This window comes from Mobula hypostoma, chromosome 5 (assembly GCF_963921235.1).
Source record: "Mobula hypostoma chromosome 5, sMobHyp1.1, whole genome shotgun sequence".
Classification (NCBI taxonomy): domain Eukaryota; kingdom Metazoa; phylum Chordata; class Chondrichthyes; order Myliobatiformes; family Myliobatidae; genus Mobula; species Mobula hypostoma.
Window position 1 is genome coordinate 30314955 of NC_086101.1, and position 18642 is coordinate 30333596.

Sequence of the window (18642 nt, forward strand, 5' to 3'; positions counted from 1 at the left end):
ATTTTATCCCTTGATGAACAGAAGGCTTTTGACCAGATTGAGTGGCCTTACATGTTTGAATCACTGTACAGGTTTGGGTTTGGCGAGTCATTTATACCCTGGGTAAAACTAATATACGCCGGCCCGACGTGTTGTATTATAACCAATGGTGACAATTTCCTCTACACCTTTCAGTTCAGCAGGGTTGTCCTCTCTTGTAGGCCCTCTTTGCCGTCGCGGTAGATCCCCTCGCCCTAAAAATAAGAAGTCACCCAAATATTGTGGGTTTGAAAGTGGGAGGTATTGAAACACTTATTAGTTTATATGCTGACGATGTGATACTGTACTTACAAAACCCAGAGTAGTCAGTCCCCCTTCTTCTAGATATATTCACATCTTTTGGTAGACTATCGGGATACTCAATCAATTGGAGAAAAAGTGACATCATGCCCCTCTCCGACGTCTACACGCTGGGTTTTTTGGAAAGTGTCCCATTTAAAGTAGTTAAAGATCACTTTACTTATCTTGGTTTGGCAATACCCAAAGATCCTAAACTAATATTTAAATTAAACTTCGCGGAGTTTATCTCAAAATTTAAACAGAATATAGAAAGTTGGAAAACCTTACCTCTGTCCATGATTGGTCGTATAAATTCAATTAAAATGGTTTCCCTTCCTAGGTTTCTCTATCTTTGTCAAAATCTCCCCATTTTTCTTACACCCGCCTTCTTTAAAGAGTTGGACTCCTTAATTATGTCTTACATCTGGAACTATAAAAATCACAGGATTTCGAAAATCCATTTGCAAAAGTCCAAGTCTGAAGGAGGGCTGGGATTACCTGTATTCAGACGTTATTATTGGGCTGTCAATGTTAGGGCTCTAATGTTTTGGCAACAGGGAACTCCGGATAACTTAATACCTGGGGCCCCCTTGTGGCTATATATGGAGTCTAGCTCTGTTGTCAATTCCTCCTTGCCAGCCATGCTGTTCTCTAAATTAGAAAAGCCTGGAATTTCAAAAAGTTCAAGTTTTGTTTTGAAAAATTTTGTCAGAATTCTAAATCAGTTTAGGAGCGTTCTGAATTTACCAGAGTCCTCTGTACAATCAACAACCTGTTTCAATCACTCCTTTCTACCCTCATGGTCAGATAAAACCTACCATGCTTGGAGGGAGAAGAGTCTAGTTTCTATCAAAGACCTGTACATAGATGGACGGTTTGCAACATTTAGTCTGCTGAAAGAGAAATTTGAGCTGCCTCATTCGCAGTATTTTTGTTACTTACAAATTAGGCACTATATTCAATCTAAGATTTGTAATTTTGAAATCCTTCCAGGGAAGCATACATGTTTTGATATCTTAAAGAACCCTCTTGACTCCAAGCACCTCGTTTCTTAGTTTGTACGTTTGTTCGATGGTTGTAATATAGCCTCTACTGTGAAGGTCAGGGAGGCCTGGAGAGAGGAATTGGGCATTGAATTATCTGAAGCTGCCTGGGACGAGAGTTTGTCTATGATACAGGGTTGCTCTGTTAACAGCAGACACCAAGTGATCCAGTTCAACGTTGTCCACCGTCTTCACTATTCTAAACTCTGGTTGCACAGGATTTACCCTTCTGTCTTGCCAATGTGTGATAGATGTCAAAGGATGGAGAGCACGTTGTCACACACCTTTTGGTTTTGCTCATCACTGTCTGGATTTGGGTCCAAAATATTTGACTGGTACTCAAAGGCCTATAAAAGATCCTTCCACTTGGAAGCTGGTCTCGCCACCTTCGGCTGTTCACAATCCACTCTATGCCTCCCTACAGCCATAGAACAGTCTCTGATGCTGGGGGTGACTGTCGCTAAAAGACTTATTTTGAGGGAATGGAAATCACCCTCTCCCCCTCCTTTTCGGAGAAGGATGTCTGATATGATCTCAGTCATACAGATGGACAGACTTAGGTTCTTGACAACCAATTCAGTTACAAAACTTTTGGCTATCTGGGATCCATTTCTTGCCGACCTAGACGAGGCCGGGGGCAGATGAATAATTTCCCTCCAGCTGATTTCTCATGGCCCTTACTTGAGACTTAATGTTTAGCACTTCTGAGCACTTTGTTCAATAGGCATCCCTCTAATGTTATGTTCCTTTTTTCTCTTATTTTATTTTTGCACATGTCTGAGTTTATAGCTTCGCAAACACGAGGAAATCTGCAGATGCTGAAATTTCAAGAAACACACATGAAAGTTGCTGGTGAACACAGCAGGCCAGGCAGCATCTCTAGGAAGAGGTACAGTCGACGTTTCGGGCTGAGCTAGCTCTTCTTTCAGTTAGTCCTGACGAAGGGTCTCGGCCCGAAACGTCGACTGTACCTCTTTGAAGAAATGCTGCCTGGTCTGCTGCGTTCACCAGCAACTTTTATGTGTGTTGCTTGAGCTTATAGCTTGTTGATTTCATTGTTTTTTGAAAATTTTGAAAATGAAGTATTGAAAAAAAAACAGGATCTGGAAACTGTAAACATCAGGAACTAGAAACTATAAAGAAATTGTGCAAACACAGATAATAAATAAATAGCAATAGATGGATCGATACTTTTTTGATCCCAAAAGAAATTACAGTATTACAGTGGGCATTACAAGTTCACAGATAGGCAATATTAGAGGAGAAATAAGAAGAAGAAATAAAAAAATAAGTTACCTTAAACAGTCTAACAGGAGGGGTCATCATTTCCCCAGCTATAGATTGACTCATTATACAGCGTTATAGCCGAGGGTAAGAATAGCCTGATATTACGTTCTTCAGAGCAGTGCGGTTGTTTTAGTCAATTACTGAAAATGATCCTCTGTTCAGCCAAGCTGGCATGCAAAGGGTGAGAAACATTTTTCAGAATTTCCAGAATTCACGGTAGGGTCTGTTCTACCACAGCCTCCAGTGTGCGCGGTTCAACAAGCATGAAATAACAAGATTTTTTTTAAGTTCTTAAATGAGTGTAGTTATCCACTTTTGTTCAAAAGCCTGAAGCTTGAGAGGTAGTAACTGTTCTGAACCTGGTGGTGCGAGAGCTGAGGCACTTTTAACTTCTACCTACTATGTACTGTGTTTTGCATAACTGATTAAGGACATTTGACAAACCCTATCCTATAGTATTTTATATTTTATATATAATATATATATTTATACGTTTTATAGTATGGGCGTTCCAGTCAATATGTGGAAAGTTAAAATCCCCCTACCGTCACAGTCTTATGCTTCCTGCAATAGTCTGTGATTTCTTTACAATGGACTGTTGGGTGGTGTGTGATGTAGCCACATTAACGTGGTCATACCTTTCTTACTTCGCAGTTCCACTCATAAAGCCTCAATAGACGAGTTTTCCAGTCGGTCCTAACTGAGCACTGATGTGACATTTTTCCTGACCACTAACACCACCTCTCTGCCTTAAATCCCTTTCGCTCTATCACGTCTAAAACGTCTGCAACTAAGTCCCGCGAATGGATCCTGTCTCTTCGAATACAAATATGTCGTGGGCTTGAATTTCAGCACGCGTCTGGTAAAGTGCAATGAAAGTCGAGAGGTAGCGTTGTCAATTGATTGTTTGTCGTCACGCTGCAAAAAGAAGGTACAAAATTATGAAAGCTGTAATTAAGTTGTTTAAAATGTTCCCATAATATTAACGTTGCTAAAGTTACAGCACGGATAACGTTACCACACGGTCGGTTTGTCTGTGCCATTGATTTGAACCATTATAATCATTTTACATGCAATGTTCTGCAACGTAACAGGGCTTTGTTCAGAGTGGAATAAAATTTCCCTAGTCTAGTGTTACTTGAACATGTGAATACTTTTTTAAACTTTTACGTGAAGATGTTCATTACACGGGAGTCCACCTGTGCAGCCATATTTCCCTCCCTCTTAATAATTGTCCGTAAGACTGCCTAGGATTAGGGGAAATACACCAGGCCTTCTCATGCTTCAACATAGCATTATAATTCTAGAGAGACCTTAGGTTCTTGATCTCTGCAAAACAGGAAAATATGCAATTTAGTGGAGTTAAATATTTCTTCGAGAATGTTTTAGCGGCACATAAATTGTCAACTACTCAGACGGGGCGAATAGTGACATTCAAGGCTTGATTTGATGGAAATTCACCAAAGGAATAGGATAGTTGATAACTAATTGTATTGCAGGTATTCAACCAAAACATTTTCCTTTCCTTTAATATTGGTTGCCCTTCCACTGGAAAGACTATTTTCTATCATGTAAATTAAAATATCAACCTTACAGTGCAGATGTAATTCAGAGCAGGTCCTACTTAATTCCTTAAGCAGTCTTGTGTTTTATTTGGCGTGTGGGTTCAGTCTGGGTGTTCTGTTCAGACTGAGTGCTGAGCTGGGACAAGAATTTCACTCCAAATTGGTTAAGGCGTGATGCAAGCGTTTTTTCTTCGGAATCCGATTAATATTTATTAGCACGGACTTATGTGATGTTATTTTCTGCGGCAGAAGTCTTGCATAAAGACATAAAGGTCTACAAATTAGAAAAGCAATAAATAGACCATAAGACAAAGGAGCAGAAGTCGGTCATTCGACCCATCGAGTCTGCTCCGCCATTTTATCATGAGTTGATCCGTTCTCCCACTTAGTCCCACACCCCCGCCTTCTCACCATAACCTTTGATGCCCTGGCTACTCAGATACCTATCAATCTCTGCCTTAAAACAAATAGGCTGAAAATAAAAGGAATAACAAGGTAGTGCTCATGGGCCCAAGATGGTTCTGAAAGCTGATGACAGAGGAGTAAACTCTGTTCCTGAAATTTTGTACATTGGCAGGAAAAAGCTCATCAATGCACTCTTGAAGGTAACGTTTAAGTATGCAGTAATGCTCTAAAAGTACAGGGCGCTTCAGATTTTGGTGCTGCCGGACCTGCAGATTTTCTTGTCATTGGTCGTACTCTTTGTTATGTCCCTTCCGAACACTTATAATTCGCATATATAGCAGCATGATGTTTTTTATTCCCAGTGACAAGCAGAGTTTTAAGTATGCGTAAAGGGTGTCCGCTCTCTCATAACCCTGCAGGAAAATTGGTTCAGATTGCGCTGTGCTTTACATACACCACCTTTATTATATATCTTTATGCTTTGACGCAATGTAAATTCTCATTCACTGCTTCCGGTTAGTAAAAACGAAACAGAAAGATGATTTAAACGACTGTGAATCAGTCTCTGGTGAACCAACCCACGATAGTTCTGATAGAGCTCCGGAATATTCTTTGCCTGCAGATATCACAACTTGATTTTTTTGACAGCTGTAGGATTTGCGGAATGCTCGTCGGAACGTAAGCATCCCAGCATGTGAACTTCAATCAGTCCACCGAGTCGTAAAGCCTGACCTACGTACTAAAAGCAAGGGAGAGGATCACAGACTGATCATTCGTGCTATCTTTAACGTGCCACTCACGCAACAGCTGCAGAGTGAAAATTCTTCTACCAGTGAGTAAATGTGTTTTATGGGGTATGGTGTCGCCTGTGTGCAAGGATAGCCCTGTTTGTGTGTGAAACACTTAGCGTGTGGCTTCTATTACTGTGGGGTGTTGAATGTGGCAGTCAGTATTTCTGTGAGGCATCACGCGGGTTATTGACTTTAATAGATGTTTCTGCTTGTGAGTTAGTTGTACAAATATGCCCTTTTCCGGTTTATTAACCAATGCTAAACACTCCATAGAAAAATGCAGCCCATAGTCACCAGTGCTCATGTCTATGTATTGTTTCATATTAAAATAACGTTCTAAGTAGTAAATTTATCAAGAATCATAGAAGTGCTAAGTAAATGTGTAAAGTAATGGGATGGTGTTCAGAGCGATGTTATATGGGCATGGAATCAAAGTATTAACGGCCGGTTTGCGTCTATTACATGAACACCGCAATTAAACCAGAACAACATAAATTCTTGCAAAGAATACCATATTGGTTGAACCACCCTTGAGAGAACACAATCCCACGCATTATTTAATCTCATATGATTCTGCTTCCAATGATCCGTTTCATCTCAGCGGGTTTGTAATAAAGCACATTATACTGCCGAAACACATCTTTTTAGTTTTAGGGGAATTAATTAATTCCCAATAATCTGGAATGTCAATCCGTCTGGAACCTCCTGTCCCAAGGGTGACGAATATTCAGAATTGTGCTACAATTTTCAACCACATGGTGTATCCAATGAACTTCCAGACTTCAGAAGTGGTAGCAAATACATTGCTGGGAGTAACAGGAAGGTTCCCCAAAACTGTACTGCACCAACCTCCCACCACCCCCGTGTGTTCAGACGGATTAGACATTTCTGAACACTTTAATCTAGGATTCACATCGTCTCACGGCAGTTAGTACCATACAACATATAGAAACGCAATCCCCTACTGACGGAAGCAGTTGCTGCTTCATTCCATCTCCCAAGAACAGAAGCAATTAAATTCAAAGTGCTAAAAACAGAGATATATCCTACACATTGCACTAATTAGACTCCCTCCATTGTACAGTATCACCGCGCGGTAAGCAAATAATCGAATGTTACACAATAATTTGCTGTATCCGGGAATAAAGAGACAAAGTAAGGATTTAGAGAATCTTTTATTTAAAAAGAAATACCTATGTGTATTTGCTTCTAACTGTGAGCTCTAGTTTTATATATTTTATCAATTAGTTTTTATTATGTTGATGTCATGTTGTTTTCCCTATCAAAAACATCTCCCAGTTACATTATTGTCCGACTGGTGGGTACATTGGTACGTATTTGAAGGTTCGGTCAGGTGTTAGGACAGGTCTCGATGAATGTTATCGGAAGATTGTTGCAAGCAGCGATGCGCGATGACGTCGCAGAAGTGGGTCTGGTTTATCACGTGATCCGAGTACACCGGCAGACAGTGTTTGTAACGGATTCGTTTGCTGCCTGACGCTGCAGCCATTAACTTAACTCCCTAATTCTGGCCACGGTTCAATGGGAAAGTATCTGACAGTATCTGTGAGATGACCAGAATGCAAGGCTGTAAACAACAATCCCGGAGGCCAAATTATGCTGGAAGACTCAGTGAACCAATTTCACTGCTGCAAACACAGCAATTAAATGATACAAAATGGCAGAGTCCATTCGACCTGCGCTGTCCATGCTGCCCCTCGAGTAGCTGCACTTAACCCACATTCCATCCCCTTATGTGGGGATTATTCAAGTACTTATTTAAAAGTTCTTAGAGTCTGTGCCTCTATTCCTTCACACGTTGAGTTCCAGATTTCAAACACCTTCTAGTTAATAAAGATCTTCCTCAATTCCCCTCTGAACTTCATGTTCTTCATCATAAATATATTCACCTCTACCTTTAGGAAAGCTTCTCACTACCTTAACTATGCTTCTCAATATATGCATATCATTTCAATCCATCTCCCCGTCTCCCAGTCTCGTTTGTTCCAGTTCGAGCTCATAGGACTAGATGTTTCAATACTATCTCGGGTCATAGCATAGAGATCTTCAGGTAGGGCTTAGTGGGTAGCAGATCTTTCCCCGGGGCCTTCAGGTGGGCGCCTCCCTTAGATGTTTCGTCAATTTAAGCCCACTACATCTGCAGAGGGCTCAAAGGTGCGATCTGGCATCCCAGGTGTGCCCCCTTCACATCTGGCCTCCCATGGGTCATTTTAGGGTACAGGTGCCATCACTCCTCTTCAGCCATTGCCAGTAGCTGCTTCACTCGGCTGCCCTTGAGAGTTCTTTTGAAGCTTGCTGCTGGCCCTGGCCTCGGACTACCAATCCCTTCAGCAATCTGTCCATTAGAAGTAGCCACAAATCGTCTGCAGCCAACTTCTACTGCGAAATCTGGACCTTCCATCCACACCAGCTCAGCATACTCTACATGGTTCCGCTCATATGCCTCACAGACTGCATCTTCCCAGGGCACTGTGACCTGCAAGATTACTACAGCCTTCAGACTGATGCACCACAAGACCAAATCTGGTCTGAGGATGGTAGGATCTCAGGATCCTGAGGATGGATAAAGCTCCGGGGAAAATGTTAGCCTTTTATCAAGGTCAACAGCCGTGTCCTAGTCACGAGAAGGTTCCAGTATGCCTGATACCAACCATGTCACTGAGGGTGACACTGTCTGTCCTTGCCAGACAAAGGGGATGGTGGTTCTTCCAGACACATGGGGCTTGGAGTCGTTATTCAGCCTTTGCTTCTCCATAATTGATGCCAAACATATGAGAACCTGGTCGTGCCTCCATGTGTATCTTCCTTGAAAAGGTTGAGAGGATGTGCTTGAGGTTTGCTGTTCTCTCACAGAGTGAACAAGCTGGGTCTTCACGGAGCCACTAGTTCAGATTTTTGAGAGTTGGGAGAACATCATATACAGCTCTTATAAGGGAGCTCATCTTTCTTCCTTACTTTTTTCATGTCTTTCCACCTGAATTTTCTTTTCTCAGTGTTTTTCCACCTTGTGCACTGTCCCTGTTTTGCCTGAGACACTGCTCTTGTATAGCTAATCTGCTCCTCACTGTACTTCCTCCACCACCATAGTCACCTCTTGTGTTGTCACCTTTTGCCATCTGGGCATATTTGAGCTTGTGCTAAAGCCCCCTCTTCCAGATTGCACCTGGCACACAATGTTCTGCAAACCTGAGTGCTGCTTTCTTCCTGTTTACTGACTCTGCTTGAGACCACTTTCTCGCTGTCAATGTCCTGGGTGCAATATCCTGGACAGCACTGTTATGAGATTCTGAGAGCATCACTACAAGCCTCACCTCAGCAGAATTGAACTCTTCAGTTAGCCCCGTGACAGGCAACTCCAGAGCTCCTTTGCTGTACAGTTAGATGTTACTTAGCGATCTAGGTAGGCCCATCCACTTCTTAATGAAGGAAATAACTGTCCTCTCCAGTGCTGCAACATGAGTGATCGGGACTTCATACAGAGTCAGTTGGCACAACCCCCGATGGAGCAATCCAAACTGAAGGCACCACAGCTTGAGGTTTTCTGTTAGTAAGGTCTTATCGATGTCTTTAAGCTCTTTGATGATTTCTTCTCTCAGCAGTTTCATTTGATTGGTATTACTGAGGTTTACATCGCACCAATACACAAAGCTTTTAATAGGCATTGCAGACATTGTAGGAATTATGTTCCCATCCACATGGAACTTATAGTCGACCAGCCTTCCCTTGACTGTAGAAATGTTCTTAGACTTCTTTGTTTTAATCGTCATTGAAGCCCATTCCCAAGCAACTGTTTGGTACATGGAATTGTCGTTGCCCAGATTGGTTGCAGGCATAGTCCTAACTTCAGTTGTTCTCCTCCTACTACCCGTTTGGAAGCTCTAATGCTTACTTCCCTTGCCACGGTAAAGGCCAGTGCAGAGATGGTGCAACCTGCATTATGCCATTCTCAACAGGCTACCAGGCTGTGCTGAACTCTGCGGTTATCAATGAGAACTGGAGATCTCTAAAGTAGGCTTTGACAAGGGTTGCAACACATGCTGGTACATGGAAGAATTCAAATGAAGACCACAGGAGGTTATGTGAGACCGGCCCAAAGGCATTGGCTAGGTCCAAGAACAAGACAGGGATATCTCTTCTTTCTCTGTTAGTAGTTTGTATTAGAATTGTCATAGATGAACATTCATACTCCTTACAGGCAGCGGCCCTAGGCTGTCAGGCAACATACCTAGTTGATCAATAACTGCCTGCAATTTTTGTAAACTTCTAATCTGTTTACAACAACATATATTTATGTATCATCTGCATACAAACAAAAGATCATGTCCAAATCATTTATATAAACTTGAAGCAACAAAGTTCCCATTACTGAACCATGTGGCACCTTGTTCCTGGCTTATGTTTGCAAACTTTTTCTCATTGAGCAAAAGCATCACTGCCATATTATTGCCATGTACCCTGTGATGGGGATTAAGAAACCAGCAGAAATAGAAACCACTTTTGAGTCCAGTTTTGCTATACGCTAATAATATTTATTAGTAACTGCGCAATACAGTAATATCAATGTAAATAAATCACACAGGTTAGCAATGATTATATATAGAAGTAAGTGTGGAATATATATGTATGAAAACCAAGCTTCTTTAAGTCTAGGGGTAAAATGATACAGTCTTACGATGTTGAGTAAAGTTCAGTTCAGTTAGTGGTATTTATTTGAGTAGTGATGGAGAGAGAGAGAGAGAGAGAGAGAGAGAGAGAGAGAGAGAGAGTGAGTTGAGTCTTCTTGTCGTCCTCCGAAATCCTTCACAAGTCACCGACTGCAACTTGAACCAGGGGGACCGGTCTTCTGTGGTGGAGCTATCACCCTGGCAAGGGTGGACACATAGACAACTCCCCACCAGTCAACCCCTTCTTCACCATTGGAATAGCAATTTGGATCGATCCTCCAAAACCCACTTTCTCTGTGGGCACAACAATGCTCAATCAGTGTCCAGATCATGTGTCTGAGGTCTGTATCATCTGACCTCCCATTTATTTCTCTGTGCTGAGCATCACCTGTCATTCAAAGAGTCCCTCCTTCCTTTGTGAAGAAATGCACAAGCAGGCAACAAGTCCTTGAAGAAATATCAACAACCTGCTGGAAATCATAACATCGAGTGTCCATTAAATAACACCGCCTTCGGTCACCATAGCAACTTACGAGCTGCTTGGTGCTGTCTCCAACTCCAAACTCAGTAAAAATCCAAAGTTACTTCCAATGCCTCAAAGTGACAGTCCAACCGTTAATCTTTGACTCTCTCTCTCTTTTCAAAAGCAACATATCAGTGGTAAATAACTCTCTCTCTGTCTCTCTTCAAACAGTGAATAGGGGCACTCCTGGATCCCCTCACATTATGCAGAGGAGAAACAATTGTAGGATAATAGGATTCAAACATTTTTACAGAGTCATGTTAGCCATGGTACACGCTGGGAAACATAGAGAGTGGGAGCGACAAACCAGGTTTGCTGATGCAAAAACGTGCCCAAATGAAAAGTCCAAGCAAAAGTTATGGAGCCATCCACGCAAAGGAGGCCTAATCAATTCCAAGTGTGATCAGTGGACCACATGCACATTTTCTACATTCTTGCAATCAATCCGATATAGCTCAGCCACATTAGTGATTATCCAATCATTGACAACCTCACCTGGGGTCAGAGACTGAACAAAACCTTCTGCATGACCTTCACAATCCTAGACCAGGACCAAGTCTGTAGTGAGGAAGGCAATGTTAGCATTTATTTCAAGAAGACTAGAACATAAAAGCAATGATGTAATGTTGAGACTAAAACACTTTTGAGGCATCACTTGGAGTATTGTGATGAGGCTTGAGCCCCTTATCTGAGAAGGGATGTGCTGAAACCAGAAAGTGCTCAAAGGGGGTCATGAAAAAGACTCCATGATTGAATGGCTTGCTACATGAAGAGTGTTTAAAGGCTTTGCACCGGTATTCACCGGAATTCAGAAGAATGAGGGGTGGTCTCATTGAAACCCATCAAAGCCTTGATAGAGAGGTTGTTCAGAGGATGTTTCCTATGGTGGGATAGTCTAAGACCAGAGGACACAGCCTTATAATTGAGGGTCATCCTTTTGGAGTTGAGAAGAGGAGGAATGTAGATGGCTTCTTTGGCCAGAGAGTAGTGAATCTGTAGAATTCTTGGCCACAGGCAGATGTGGAGGTCATGACATTATGTATATAACTTTTTTTTTTAGCCAGAGGGTGGTGAATCTATGGAATTTGTTGCCACGGGCAGCAGTGGAGGTCAAGTCATTGCGTGTATTTAAGGCAGAGATTGATAGGTATCTGAGTAGCCAGGGCATCAAACGTTATTGTGAGAAGGCAGGGGAGTGGGACTAAAAGGGAGAATGGATCAGCTGATGATAAAATGGCCGAGCAGACTGGATGGGCCGAATGGCTGACTTCTGCTCCTTTGTCTTATGGTCTTATGGTCTTATGGTCTTATATTTACGGCAGAGGTTGATGGATTCCTGACTGGTCAGAGCATGAAGGGATACAGAGAGAAATCAGATTGGGGCTGAGAGGAATATTGGATCAGCCATAATGAAATAGCAGAGCAAGCTCAATGGGCCAGATGGCACTGTACTGCTCCTATATCTTATGGTCTTATGAACTTAAGAAGCTCACTGCATTGTATCACAAGGTTGCTCTCAAGTATTATATCGGTAAACAATGCTAACTGAATTCCGCATTGTATATTTTATTATATCTTCCATTTCAGGATACTGGTGTTTGCTGAGTCTCCAGGTCCTGCTGCAGTGATGAACGAGGTCATTCAATTGCCTACCCTGGGCCGTCCTTTTCAATTGGGAATGCTGTACGACTGCCGGTCAGATGCTTTGATCCCAGGTATTGCTGTACCATCACATGACTCACTGCTGATCCATGAAGCATGTTAAATTCAGGTTACCTATCTCAACGAAGTGACCAGTACTTTATAAGTTTCAAAGTAATTATGCAAAGTGACCAGGATCATTTGAGAACTCAGCTCCTCAGATGTACTCAGCCCAATTTCAATTTCCACCTCTCCTTTTTTAAATTATGGCAATGCATATGTTCATCATATTAGCCAACTCATAGCAAGTGTTGACTGGAGTAGTCTATTTGCAGGGAAGGACAATGATAGAGAGTGGGTGGCTGTTCAAATTGAGTTTTGGGAGTTAAATATATGTGCGTTCCTGTTAGAGTGAAGGCCAAAGGTGGAAGGAGAAAGGAATAATCATTGATGAGGTGTATTAAGGCTCTTGTCATAAAAAAGACAGAGGCTTGAGCCGGGTCTAGGCAGTTGGGTTCAATTGAATCTGTGAAGTAATTTGTGGTCGTTGGAATGGACTTAAGGAAATCAGAAGGGTAAATAGTGCTGGTGGAGGTCATGAGATAGCTTTGGAAGGCAAAATTAAAGAGAATTGAAGGAGATTTTCTAAGTATATTAATTGAAATGAACAAGTGGACAGAGAATATGGTCCCTCATGTAATAAATTGGACATCTACAGGAGGCGGGCTCAACACTCAATGCTGACTTCTTTCTATTTCTATCCTGTGTGTGTCTGCACCTGCATTACCCCTGTCCCTAGCACATGTCCATCAGTTCTCCCGCAGCACTCCACAGTTGCTATCCCAACACATTTTCCTTCTGCCAGAATTACAAACTCCCTCTCCACTCAATGTTAACAAATACAGGACTGTGCAAAGATCATCAGACACCCTAGTTTTATATATATATATATGCACAGAACTGTAGGTCATTTGCAGTGAAGGGTAGTGTCCTTGGAAGTGTTGCCCAATGATTACAAGTTCACGATTCATTGAAGTAGACAGGGTGTTGAAACAATGTCTTCATCAATCAGCTGAATACAGTGGGTGTGGTGTTATGTTGCCAGTGTACAAGAATGTCACAGCTGGAATATTCAATTTCAATGAACATGTCATTGGAAAAACATCATTAAGCTGGAAAGATAACAGAGGAGGTTTAAAAGGGTGAGGCAGGAACTCAAGCAACTAAATTATGGGAAGAAGCTGTGCAGGGTGGGACATTTTTCACTGGACTGAAGAAACCAGTACTTGTGATAGTGGAATATCAGGTAATTTTATCACTAGAAGGGATACATTTGTGGACATAGCTGGATAAATCTCTGGGGCACAATGAAGTATTCTGAGGCTAGTGAGATGTTATTAGGGCCCAAAGTTTTGTAACTCATCGCTAGAAACATTTGATGCGTCAGCCTACGAAGGTCAATTAGCATCTTTGGAAATAGAACACGTTTACGTTTCTGGTCAGATATCTTTTTTTTAAAAAACTGGGGAATAAAGAATACAATTTAATAACAAAGAAGGATGAGGAGTGTTGAAAGCACAAAGGGAAATACTTCTGATAGGGTGAGGGCCAAAGGTGTAATATAGCTGTCAGATGTTCATATTGCTGATAGGGCAAGTCTCATCTTCTCCACTGTAGTCAAATACCAGCAGCAACTCTAGATAGTCCCCAACGGCAGTTTCCTGGCCAGCCAATTTCAATTCCTGCCTGAATGGCTTTCCTTCCTTTTATAACGTCAGAAGTGCAAAGGTTTATGGATGCTTGAACAATGTTTTATTCCATTTTCAACATGTCACTATATGAAACAACTCATTTCTGAATGCAGCAGAATCTGTCAGAAATCAGTCTCATCACAAAGAGTGGAAAAAGGTTTAAGTTTAGGAAGTGGCTGGTAAACAGATATCACAATGAGGTCACCATTGAACTAATTAGTCAAGTTAATTTCCTCCTGTGTTTTGTGATATCACACCGAAGGAAATATTGTATCACTTCTTAATGCGTGCATTACTAAATGACAATAGAAGAGGACTGCGCGTCTTCATAATCTAATCTAATCTATTTAGCATGATGTACTTTCAGTCAAAAACACGACCTGTATAGAAAATGGTTACAATGAGTCAATATTAATATTGATTAACCTTACACAAATTACCGCCATTAATGTGCATTTTTATTCTGGATTTGCTCTGTAGGTGTCACCTTGTGGGACTTAGAGACACTTAAACAAAACCTTAACAGTAGTGATCAGCCCAGTACTGAATTTGAAGTCATCACTTCAGACTCCATAGAAGAGAAAGCCAATGCACTCAACGTGACAGGATCATTGAAAGCAAGTTTCCTGAGTGGATTAGTGAAACTGAAAGGATCTGCAAAATATCTCAATGACGCAAAGAAATCCAAGCAACAAGCCCGAGTTGCCCTTCTGTACAAAACAACAACCAGGTTTGAACAACTGACAATGAATCACTTAGGAAAGCAAAATATTACCTACCCAAGTGTCTTTGAAGATGAGTCTGCAACACATGTTGTTACAGCAGTGTTGTATGGAGCCCAAGCTTTCTTTGTGTTTGATCAAATACATTCTTCACCAGATAACTTGCCAGACATTGAGTATAACATGGGGACATTGATTAAATGTCTCCCCAAGTTTGCATTTCAGGGTGAAATGACAAAAGAACAAAAGCATAGTGTCGAGAAATTTAGCTGCAAATTTTATGGGGATTTCTCACTGAAGAACAATCCCACTACATTCCAAGATGCCGTCGATATTTATGCGAGACTCCCAAGCTTACTGGGGTCAGAAGGAAAAAATTCAGTGCCTATTACTGTCTGGCTCCATCCTCTCAAGAATCTGGATTCAAAAGCTGCTCAACTGGTGAGAGAGATAAATGTGCAATTGGTCAATCAATGCCAGCGTGTCCTCGAACAGCTCAGTGATGCTGTGATGAGATGCAATGATATGATGAATAACAGTGTCGCCAATCTATTTCCTGACATTTGCAACAGGATACTACAATTCCAGGAGATGTGCCTGGAATACAAAATGGTTTTCCAGAGAAGTTTAGCAAGTGTTGTGCCATCCATCCGTGGAGGTAGGAAGGAAGAAGTGGTACTGCAGGATATACTGAAGAACATGAAGCACTCTCCATTCAATCACCAGTCACTAATCACATGGTTGGATGACAAGGAACAGGAGATGAAGGTGGTGAGGTTTTACCTCAGGATATTGGAAGGCATTCCTATTGTTAAATCATTGAGTGATTTGAATGAAGAGTTAATGGAACCAGCAATAGACTATGTTGTCTGCTTCACATTTACAACAGTACATCAGGCGGATCTTTATCTGTTAGAGGCAATTAAGTACCTCCAAACTCAGACAGCACATAAAATACAGACACCTGTTCCTGCTGATGGAGCCTGTGCAACACAACAGGTTGAGCAGTGGTTTCATTCACAGGCTGTAAGCAGAAAGATGAAAGAAAAAGCTCAATTATTCCTTGACTTTGCCACAACAAACAGAACAGTTGAAAATGTAAAATTTCTTATTGCTGCTGTGCAAGATGACAGCAACATAGGAGCATCTATTTACCTGTACGAAGGAGGGTTTCTAGAGAACAGTTGCTATGAACCTCCATCACAGCCTGAGAGACCAATGGTTAGTGAAATAACACCGGACAGTGTGACACTGCAGTTTTACCCACCCAGATGTGGTGCCGCCGAGATTGTGAGTTACAAGGTAGAATACAAGGGACCTCAGCAAGAGGAATGGACAACTCTGGATACACCAGATAAATTCTACTTGTTTACAATAGGAGGGTTAGAACCACACAAGGAGTATCATTTCCGATACAGAGCAGTAACAAAGGTTGGGGTCAGCAAGGCTAGTGATTATAACAGTATCATCACAGGTTCTAAAAGTCCTCTGGTGTCCCAGGATGATTCATTGAACGGAACATTACCTTGTGGCGGCCATGAAGTTCAAGTGTCTGCTGAGTGTGCAGAACCCGATTGTAGTGCAGCACATGATAAATTGTCCAGTGAAACAGAAATTGTAGAAAACAAAATCGCTCAAAAACTATGCAAAGAATCTAATATAATTGTCAAAGGAAACCCTTCCATTTACAAGCTGGAGCTACAGAAAGAGGTATTCAATAAGTCCAAACAGTTTGCTAAATTCCGCCTGGGAAACCCCAGCTTAAAGCACACGATGAAGACGATTATGCTTCTGGGAGCAACAGGTTCAGGAAAGTCAACCCTCATCAATGGGATGATAAACTACACCTTGGGCGTGGAATGGGGAGATAACTTTAGGTTCAAGTTAATACAGGAAGAGACAGGAAAATCTCAGGCTGAAAGTCAGACATCCTATGTCACAGCCTACCAAATATATCATCAGTTTGGATTTAAAATTGATCACGCTCTGACCATCATAGATACACCTGGGTTCGGAGATACCAGAGGGATACGCCAAGACCAGGTGATCACTGAGCAAATCCGAGAGTTTTTCACTTCCCCAGGGGGTGTTGATCAGGTCGATGCAGTGTGCTTTGTTGTTCAATCTTCTTTGGCTCGCCTGACTCAGACACAAAAATATATCTTTGATTCGATTCTCTCTATTTTTGGGAAAGATATTGCAGAGAACATTCAGATACTGGTGACCTTCGCAGATGGACAACGACCGCCTATTCTGGAGGCTTTGAAAGCATCTGAGGTACCGTGTTGCAAAGATGAAAATGGGATCCCAAGACTTTTCAAGTTTAACAATTCTGCCATATTTTCTCAGCGACCATTCTCAGGAAAATCTGCCAATGAGGAGAGTTCCAATGCCAAATCCAATGTGGAAGAGGATAATGATAACTTTGAAGCAATGTTCTGGAAGATGGGAGCTGGCAGTATGAAGAAATTCTTTAGGGTTCTGAACACAATGGAAGCAAAAAGTCTCTGTTTAACCAAAGAAGTTTTAAAGGAACGTAAGCAGTTAGAGGCTATGGTGGAAGGACTGCAGTTTCAAATTCAAAACAGGGTGACCAAATCAGTGGAACTTTTGAAGACAGAACAAACTCTGAACCAATTCGAGAAATTGCTGGAAACAAATAAGGACTTTGAATATGAGGTTGACACTACAGTTCGAGGAAAGAAGGAAACAGATTCGTATAATTACAACTGCAAGAAATGTGAGTTTACTTGCCACAGTCCCTGTAGCTCTGCAAATGGTGTAATGGCATATATGTGCACAGTAATGGACTGGTGGGGGTACTGCAAAGTCTGTCCCCAAAAGTGTAACTATATGAATCACATTAATGAGCAATACAAATTCTATGATAAAATTAAAAAAGAGAAGAGGACATACAATGATGTAAAAGAAAAGTATGAGAAAGCTTATGGTGAGAAAATGACAGTGACAAAGATCAAGGAGAAACTTAAACATGAGTTAAGTGAGGTTCAGGATGAGGAGCAGAAGCTGATTGAACAAATATCCCAGAGCATTAGAAGACTTAGAGAAATAGCCCTAAGACCAAGCCCAGTCTCTAACACGGAATATATTGAACTTCTGATACAGTCTGAGAAAGAAGAAGCAAACCCTGGGTTCAAGGATCGAATTGAGGCACTGAGATCATTAATGGAAAAGGCAAAGTTAATACAAAAAGTTGCCAAAAAAGAAGAGTCATGAGAGGAAGAGAAGAAAGAGAAGGGAAAATGTCCTGGAATATTTTACTAACCTGGGGATTCAATTTTGATTTAAATTTGGTCACTCTCAATAAATAACTGAACAATATTTCAGCTGTTTCCAACATGGAAAGAAGATATTTCAGTCAGCCAACAAATATGCTATAATTCACCCTTATATTCTTCCTTCATATGCCAACAGAGTTTAACCCAACAACTCCCTTCATCAATATTACCCTTCGATGTCTAATTGCCTGGCACCACCCAGGTCAAGTCAATGCAGAAGATTCATTGGCACTAATAGACTGCTCCTAATATCTACTTCCATAATTTCCTGCTTCCTATCTAGGACCTGTTACAGAAATCATTATCAGAATAATGTTGTCCATTTTCTGTCTATAGAGGCTGCACTCCTTTCCACCTCAGCCATCATTTCTCACTCTCTCCATGCTGTCAGTAGACATATTTTCCAACAACTACCCAATGGTGGTATTTTTTTTCCCTTTTCCCTGTTTTTCCTGACCACTAATGTATCTAATTTATAGTCTGGTGTGAGGGATAGATGTGCTTAATATGAAATGCAGCAAATTAGAAAGCATGGAAAATCGGAAGGAAGCCTTTTCCATCTTCTCTCAATGGATATAGGAGGCTGTTCAGCCCTCTGAGACTATGCTGGCC

General features: G+C 41.5%; 1 protein-coding gene across 1 annotated transcript; it reads left to right on the plus strand.

The window, feature by feature from the left end:
* Positions 1–12244: 12244 nt before the first annotated feature.
* LOC134347306 (uncharacterized) lies at positions 12245–17968 on the plus strand. Its single transcript, XM_063049704.1, has 2 exons — positions 12245–12332; positions 14490–17968. The coding sequence occupies exons 1-2, from the start codon at positions 12245–12247 to the stop codon at positions 17966–17968; spliced, it is 3567 nt and encodes a 1188-aa protein (XP_062905774.1).
* The last annotated feature ends 674 nt before the right edge of the window (positions 17969–18642 follow it).

Bases quoted from the DNA above. Each gene is read 5' to 3' on its own strand.
- LOC134347306 (XM_063049704.1), top strand. From the start codon at position 12,245: ATGAACGAGGTCATTCAATTGCCTACCCTGGGCCGTCCTTTTCAATTG. The intron at 12,333-14,489 runs GTATTGCTGTAC...TTTGCTCTGTAG, and splicing joins GTCAGATGCTTTGATCCCAG to GTGTCACCTTGTGGGACTTA.